The following is an 8,730-nucleotide window of genomic DNA, read 5'->3' as shown; positions in this document are numbered from 1 at the left end:
TGCAGTCTGTGAAGAGAATGATGACCTTCCCTATGGTATATATATATATATATATATATATATATATATGTATATATATATTATATGTATATATATACATATATATACATATATATATACATATACATGTATATATATATATGTATATATATACATATATATATGTATATATATATATATGTATATATAGATATGTATACATGTAATGTATGTAATATATATATATATGTATATATTATATATATGTATATATATATATATATATATATATATATATATATATATATATATATATATATATATATATATCACAGATGGACTCAATTTCGTCGTCTGATCATTTATAGTCTATGAACCAACTAATCGAGGAAACGACAGAATACAATGTACCTCTGTATTTAGCTTTTGTAGATTACGAGAAATCCTTGACTCGGTAGAACAAATACCAATACTAAACTCGCTACGCAAGAAGTATACAAACAAACAAGTAGTAAGGGTTCTAGGAAAGATCGAGAAAGGTGTACGTGTATTGTGATACAATTTCAGCAAATTATTTACAGCTTGCTTAGAAGAAATTTTCAGAAGGTTGAGTTAGAAACTCTTTAACACCCGCATTTATGTTTGGATGTGCAGCCCTGACAGAGAAGCATTTGTCCTTACAGTATCCGTAATATTTCTTTATCAACCACGACTATCTTCCATTTTTCAAGGAGAGGAAACAATAGGAGATTGCTCCCCTTCTCCTCCACCGCCTCCTCCTCCTCCTCCTCCTCCTCCTCCTACTACTACTACTAATGGTCGATAACATTTAGGAAAAATGGACCTAAACCAACACAGCATAAACAACAATACAACGTTTATTCCTAGAGATATTTATAGAAGGGCTGACGAGTGTTGTCTACAGTGGTGCTGCTGGTTTCCGATCATTGAAGTTCGAGGTAACATTTCTTAATATGACTATGAGAAAAAATACATTTATCTGATTTGCAATTCGGTGATATATATATATTACTTCATCTTCAGAATGCTCGTATTGATGACTCTGATGGGTTCGATTCTGCGGCACCCTGCCGCCATGGCGTCGCCTGACGCCTCCACGGCAGACTCTCTCCCCATGGGTCCTCGAGGTCCTAGGAGGCCCTATTCTTTGGGTCTGGTGCGCGAGGGGAGAAGTGGAGGGCATCCAGTCCCTCTACAGTTCAGCCAGACCGGAGGGGAGGCTGGGAAACGCATTCTAACCCACGTCACACAGTTCGGACTCAACCAGACCGATTACCTCATCAACGTCAAAGAACCAAGGCTCTTCCAGGAAGGTGAGTGACCCTAGGGCCTTGGAAGTCATGCGAAAAGAGGAGGGGGCAGGCCACTTTGAGGGTTCTTGTAGTAGACCGGACCGAATACCTCATCAATGTCAAGAAGACAAGGGTCTTCCAGGAAGGTGAGTGACCCTTGGACCAATTGGAAGTCATGCGAAAAGAGGAGGGGGCAGGCCACTTTGAGGGTCCTTGCAGTAGACTGGACCGAATACCTCATCAACGTCAAAGAACCAAGGCTCTTCCAGGAAGGTGAGTGACCCTTGGGCCAATTGGAAGTCATGAGAAAAGAGGAGGGGGCAGGCCACTTTGAGGGTTCTTGTAGTAGACCGGACCGAATACCTCATCAATGTCAAAGAGCCAAGGCTCTTCCAGGAAGGTGAGTGACCCTTGGACCAATTGGAAGTCATGCGAAAAGAGGAGGGGGCAGGCCACTTTGAGGGTCCTTGCAGTAGACTGGACCGAATACCTCATCAACGTCAAAGAACCAAGGCTCTTCCAGGAAGGTGAGTGACCCTTGGACCAATTGGAAGTCATGCGAAAAGAGGAGGGGGCAGGCCACTTTGAGGGTTCTTGTAGTAGACCGGCGAGAAAATGATGGAAGAGACCACAGACTAGGGGGACGTTTAGAAAGGAACACCAAAACAGTTATGCCGGTATTTTCTTTTATATGTTTTGGGGCTGCCTCGTAACTGCTTCGGGACTGTCTCGCAGTTATCCAGAAAGTTTCAAAACTGTGTCTATAGGATGTAATTGCGTGTGTATCAGCTAATTTAGGCTTTGTATCACATGTACTTTTCACCATACATTAAACTTTACAAAGCCGTAATGATCCACCTTAGTGAAATATAAAGACTACATTGTCCCCCCCCCCCCAGGAATATGCCAATAGTAACTGTTCGTGCATTACCCAAATCATTATGGCACGGTTTAGCCTCCAAATGAACACATCTCGACTACACATGTCAAAGTTCGATTTCTAGCGGCCACCGGAGAATGCCACTTGTCCTGACTCTCCTTCTGGTGACAGTTTCAAGTCTAAAACCACCTCTTGATCTTTATCAGGTTTATGATAGATTCATTACCAGCGACGTATTCCAACATTACCATTGCTATAACCAGTAAAATAGTATACTGTAACTGGTACACAGGTTGGACAGTGTGTAACAAACTTCCATCTTATAAACCGACCTAAAGTTCAATACGTGCAGAAAGTTCGATATAACAGGACCCTCGGATAGACAAAGCCTTGCCCCCAATTAGCACGATATATGTTAATGGTTTGCTGCATTAAGAGAAAAGGAGTACCCAAAGATATGTGTCAGTACCATTGTAAACAATTTTTTTTTATGATCATTTCTGTTTCTATGGAAATACAACTTTGATTACCGATAGTTGAATATTTCTTTTTGTAAACGAAACTGTATCTAAATAACAAACGTTCAGAGAGTCATTTGCAAAAGTCAAATCTCCGTGATTTCCAGAATATATGTAAACGACAATAACTAGACAAGTGAACGGCACCAAGTATGTAACGACAATATGCAAAGAAAAAGATAAACGGATAAATGGATAGATAGACAAGAGTAAGGAGACGTAATTTTCATACACAAGTCCTAATGTTATATCTATGCTTCCGAATAAAATTGTAGGGCGTCATTGTATAGTTATCTTTGATATTTTTTCCATAAAAATTCGCGAGTTCTGGAATTTATATTATCCGGATTTCCCATTTCATTTCAGGAATTTCTTGAAAGCCATTTGATATATTTTCGTCGTAATGTTGAGCTCATTATGTGCACCATGTTCTAAGGAGAGAAGGTCTGTCGAGGCCTTATGGTCTCTTGTATAGGTCTTATGGTCTCTTGTAGTAGGCCTTATGGTCTCTTGCAGTCTCCTACATTCTTACGTTCTTTTGTTCCCTGCTGATGTTACGTGGAACTCGGAACCTTTTTCTAATCTGAAACTCATCTGGCCCAGTTCCCAACCAGGCTTAGAGCCTGCTGATGGACTGATCAACATCCTGATGTGTCATTACGCACTTCTTAGGACAGTTTCTAATCTATTTATCTTAGGATCACCTTAATTTATACATTCACAGATATCATTCAGGAGAGTCAGAACCTGAGAAGTGTGTGTGTGTTTTACCCATAACGTGTCTTTCCAATCAGGTAACTATCCATTTTTTTCTCAATCAGGTATTCGACTATCCCGAGGTCATCCTGGACTCTTCTTGGCGGCTTTTAATCAACAGAAGAAGAAAACCAAAGATTTGGCCAAATTCGGCTATGCCTCTCTCAGAGCCTCCGATCTTCTCTCCAGACAGTTAGTGTTCCGCTTGCTTCTTTTAGATGTTCTTCGGCATTGAAATCTCCAATCCATAATTATTTTACACACACACACACACACACACACACACACACACACACACACACACACACACACACACACACACACACACACACACACACACACACACACACACACACACACACACACACACACACACACACAGTGGCGCGGTTGGTAGAGTCCCAGACTGTCAATACGGCGGTCCGGGTTCGAATCCTGCCCAGGACAGAAAATAATTTCAGTATCGCTGCGCTTCGAGTCGTTACTCCAACTCTCGTGGGCGGGGAGTTGCGGGTGTGTGTGTGCGTGTAAGGTCACGGCAGTACCCATAGATCGGTCATACGAACTCTGAGCTCTCTTCCGAGAGGGAAATAGTTGTCGATCACGAGTCCAACACGCGGTCCAAAAAACCAAGGTGAATCACACACACACACACACACACAAACACACATTTCAGACAGGTGTGTGTGTGTGTGTGTGTGTGTGTGTGTGTGTGTGTGTGTGTGTGTGTGTGTGTGTGTGTGTGTGTGTGTGTGTGTGTGTGTGTGTGTGTGTGTGTGTTGTGTGTGTGTTGTGTGGTACCTGAAAAGTCCTAATTGTTCTCAAGAGTTAAGAGCTTAAGTAAAGATTATACATTGTTCAATACTGAAATTATACATTCAAGCCCATATAAGCTCCCATTTCACAGGTTACCCTCTGATGTATGGCCAGAAGCCATTGTGTGATGATCTGTATCCTTTTAACTTCCCAAAGTTCCTTTAACCAAATGAAGCAACTTTCAGGTTTCTGCTGACGAGGCAACAAGCTCTCTTTGGGCTGGAACGGGTGTCGCTTCGAAACACGGAGCTGTACAAGGAATGTCCTTTCAAGACTGAGGAGGACACTACCCTGAATTGTCCCGCTTACTCCGTCATCTACCGGACCCTCGATGGAACGTGCAACAATCCTAAGAAGTCCGAATGGGGGGCAGCTTATCGACCCTTTGCGAGGTTTCTGCCGCCTGATTATAGGTGAGTTTTTGTGTTCCATTTACCGGAGACTGGCTTCCTTGTTTTACATTCATGGTAACTGATAATGATAAATTTTATGACCAGTTTTCTTTTCACTCGAGTTCTCTAGTTCTCTTGGGAAGGTATATATTACCAGTTCTCCTTATAAAAGCTTTTAGATTGAATTAACCAAAAATATATATTTTTTGTTTCCACCACAGCAGTAACTACGGTGGAAAAACTGTCTCTTTTTTTAGAATTACCATGCATAAGAAAACAGATTTTTTATAAAATATTTTTATGTTACAAATTACGTTCTAAGAGTGATATTGATTATGTAATATACAGTATTCAAATCTCTTTGGCAAATGCAACTTTTGATTTATAGATTAACAACAAAAATATATCTACTCTAGAATAAATTTCTACTCATACTTGGATTTGAACAGTTCTGATTGTCTTGATACTACACGTTTCTATATACCTCCCACACGACTAATAGTGATATTGATAAAGACTTGAAAAGAAGCAAGAGAAAAAACCTAATAACATAATTGCTTGCGCGATAAATACAGACAAAACCGACCAAAGAACACAGCTCTCGCTTGATGTATTTGACATCTATTGGACTGTATTCCTCGTTCTCTTGTAATTGATGAATTATTGGATCAAATCTCGTTTTGCTTACTGAGAAAAACACCAACAGACACAATTACGTAAAATGTCAGATGTAAAGACATTTATTTTTGTCATTATGTTTTAATCATTGAATTCCTTTTTAGTCCTTCTCAGGCTATTTAAACCCCTTTTCCTGTGGATTTGTATGCCCTCAAGTTGTCCACTTGTCCTTTAGATTCTGAAGAAGAAAGTAAAAAGCAGAGTCATTGGGAAGGATGTGTGTGGTGACGTAGTCTATTTTGGATGATGCTAGATAATGATTTTCCTCAGTTTTGGAAATGTCACCACAAGTCAGAGGGACACTAACAACCCTCCCCCCCCACCCTCAAACACAACTTTTCAGAATTTTGTAGTAAACAAAGGGGTTCTATTTCTAATCTAAGTATCTCTTTCTCTCTCCTCCCTCCCTTTCCTCTCCTCCCTCCCTTTCCTCTCCTCCCTCTGTCTCCTTCCTCTCTGTCTCCTCCCTCCCTCCCTCTCCTCCCTCCAATTCCTCTCCTCTCTCTCTCCCTCCCCTCTCCTCCCTTCCTTCCTCCCTCCCTCCCTCCCTCTCCTCTCCTCTCTCTCTCCCTCTCCCTCTCCCTCTCCCTCTCCCTCTCCGCTCCTCTCTCTCTCTCTCTCTCTCTCTCTCTCTCTCTCTCTCTCTCTCTCTCTCCCCCTCTCCCCCTCTCCCCCCCTCTCTCTATATCTCTTTCTCTTTCTCCAGCGATGGCATCGAGGTCTTCCGGGAGAGCGTGCGGGGCGGGCCCCTGCCCAACCCGCGCCTCATCAGCTCCACAGTGCACCGCTCCCTCAACCGCCCGAGTGCCAGGGTGACCATGCTCGTTATGCAGTGGGGGCAGTTCCTCGACCATGACATCACAGGTGGGCACGGGTGAATGCAAGAGGAGGAGGAGGAGGAGGAGGAGGAGGAGGAGGAGGAGGAGGAGGAGGAGGAGGAGGAGGAGGAGGAGGAGGAGGAGGAGGAGGAGGTTAGGAGGAGGAGGAGGAGGAGGAGGAGGAGGAGGAGGAGGAGGAGGAGGAGGAGGAGGAGGAGGAGGAGGAGGAGGAGGAGGAGGAGGAGGAAGAGGAGGAGGAGAGATAACAGCATCTGCAGGAGTTTGAAAAGGAGTAGGCGAGCAGAAGCAGGAGATCTTGTTACAATATACCTTTTAACCAGTATTTTCTTTTACTGCAGCTTTGGAAAGGGTAGGGGGAGAGAGTAGTAGTAGCAGTTGGAGGAGTTGGAGGAGGAGGAATAGGAGAAGGAAGAGCAGAAAATCTTGATGCAATATTTTCGTTCTGATCACTGGTAAATTATTGTACTCATTATTGGGAATTAATTCTTGGAGGTACGCGATAAATCAACAAGTCCGTTGTGCCAGGCCTTGTAGGACTGAGCAAAGTCCGAAGAGCAGAAGAAAAGTTGATGCAATTACAAGATGGTCACCACCTGTTCTACCATAGAGTTAAGGACAAATAAAGATCTAGTGGAGTAGTATTCTTAATAAATCGAGAGGTTGCTGGTAACGTAGTTAATCTCAGTAGTTTATCATACAGGGTAGCATAGATTGTGATTAGGCTGTATAAAAGGTACACTCTAAAAATAGTTCAGGTTTATGCACCAACATAACAGAGTTCAGATGATGAAATTGAGTACTTCTACGATGATTTAAATCAGGTAATAGATCAAGAAAAAAGTAAGCAAACGTTGGTAATAGGCGACTTTAATGCTAAAGTGGGGAAGAAGATGGGAGATGAGGCGTGCATTGGGAAGTTTGGGGTAGGTGAACGAAATGACAGAGGCGAGATGTTAGTCAATTTTGCAGAGAACTATAGCATGAGGATAATGAACACTTTCTTTCAAAAGCGTGTAGATCGTAAATGGACGTGGAGAAGTCCAAATGGAACAACAAAGAATGAAGTAGATTTCTTACTAGGAGATGAGAACAAGAGGGTTAGCAATACTACGGTCATAAAGTCAACATAGGTTGTGAACATAGAATGGTAGTTTGCACGACTGAATTTAACTTCAGAGCCGAGAGAAATAAATAAATTCTAAGAAAGAAAATAAGCCTTGCAAAGGTTAAGGATAATAATAAGAAATTTCAGTTTGAAGTTAAAAATCAATTCGAAGATATAAATTTGAATTTAGTGAATATCGTTAGGGAATCGGCAGAGAAAGTGGGAAGTTCAAAAAGTAGTAGAGAAAATAAATACACCAAAGCTACAAATGACCTAATTAAAAGAAGAAGGACCATGCAGATTAAAAGCAGGAGAGACGAAATAGAAAGAGTAGAACTAAACAAGCTTATCAACAAAAGGCAGAGATCAGAGAAAAGAAAGAGAAACATGAATGAAATAGAGGAAACTATTCGGAAAAGTAAAATTATTAAAGGGACCGAGCGCAGACATGCTTTAGGAAGACAGCAAATGATATGTTTGAAAGATAGAAATGGAGAGATCATTAAATGCAGAGATAGAATGGTAAAAAGAGTAGAAGAAATTTACTAAGAGCTTTACTCATCGAAGACCGCAGTTGAGTTAGTAAATTCATCTGTAGACGTTACTAATGTACCAGAGATTACAAAGGAAGAAGTAGAATTTGCTCTAAAAATATGAAACGAGGAAAATCATCTGGGAAAGATTGTATATAAGTAGATCTGTTGAAAGACGCAGGGAAAGAAGTTCATATTAAGTTAGCTCAGTTGTACACCCAGTGTTTAAGTCAAGAAAGCGTTCCTGAATCGTGGTGTAATGCTATAGTGATTTTGCTTCATAAAAAAGGAGACCATAAGGACCTTAGTAACTATCGACCAATTAGCTTGCTATTATATGTATATAAAGTATTCTCCAAGATCCTTACAAATAGACTAAGTCAAGTTTTAGATGGAAACCAACCGAGACCATTTGCAGGTGATGAACCAACTAATCGAGAGAACGACAGAATACAATATACTCTCTGTTTAGCTTTTGTAAATTACGAGAAAGCCTTTCACTCGGTAAAACAAATAGCAATACTAAACTCATTACCCAACCAGGGTACATACAAACAGGTCGTAAGAGTTTTAGAAAAGATTTATGCGAAAGGTACCGATATAATTCGACTACATAAGGGTACAGAAAAGATCAAGATTGAGAATGGAGTACGGCAAAGCGATACAATTTCACCCAAAGTATTTACAACTTGTCTGGAAGAGATTTTCAGAAGGTTGAGATGGGAAAAGAAAGGTTTAAAGATTAGTGGCGAATATTTGAACCACCTAAGATTTGCGGATGACATTATTCTTATTTCAGAAAGAGCAGAAGACTTGCAAGATATGTTGAGTGATCTGAACAAGGAAAGTCTCAAAGTAGGTTTAAAAACGAATAAGAGTAAAACCAAAGTAATGTTAAACACGAAAGTTCAAAGTAAAGAT

The 8,730-nt window shown here is 41.0% G+C and overlaps 1 protein-coding gene across 1 annotated transcript in view; it reads left to right on the top strand.

Moving 5' to 3' along the window:
- The first annotated feature begins 1,075 nt into the window (after positions 1-1,075).
- Positions 1,076-8,730, top strand: part of LOC143029536 (peroxidasin homolog) — a 31,507-nt gene continuing 23,852 nt past the window's right edge. Inside the window, exons 1-4 of the mRNA XM_076192187.1 lie at positions 1,076-1,313; positions 3,512-3,638; positions 4,448-4,675; positions 6,039-6,196. Of these exons, the coding sequence (XP_076048302.1) occupies positions 1,076-1,313; positions 3,512-3,638; positions 4,448-4,675; positions 6,039-6,196 (751 nt within the window). The remainder of the gene's footprint in view (positions 1,314-3,511; positions 3,639-4,447; positions 4,676-6,038; positions 6,197-8,730) is intronic.

Source organism: Oratosquilla oratoria, chromosome 11 (genome assembly GCF_046742065.1).
Source record: "Oratosquilla oratoria isolate Oo_2021 chromosome 11, ASM4674206v1, whole genome shotgun sequence".
NCBI lineage: Eukaryota > Metazoa > Arthropoda > Malacostraca > Stomatopoda > Squillidae > Oratosquilla > Oratosquilla oratoria.
The sequence above is the reverse complement of the archived record's forward strand: the minus strand, read 5'-3'. Positions and strand labels throughout refer to the sequence as shown.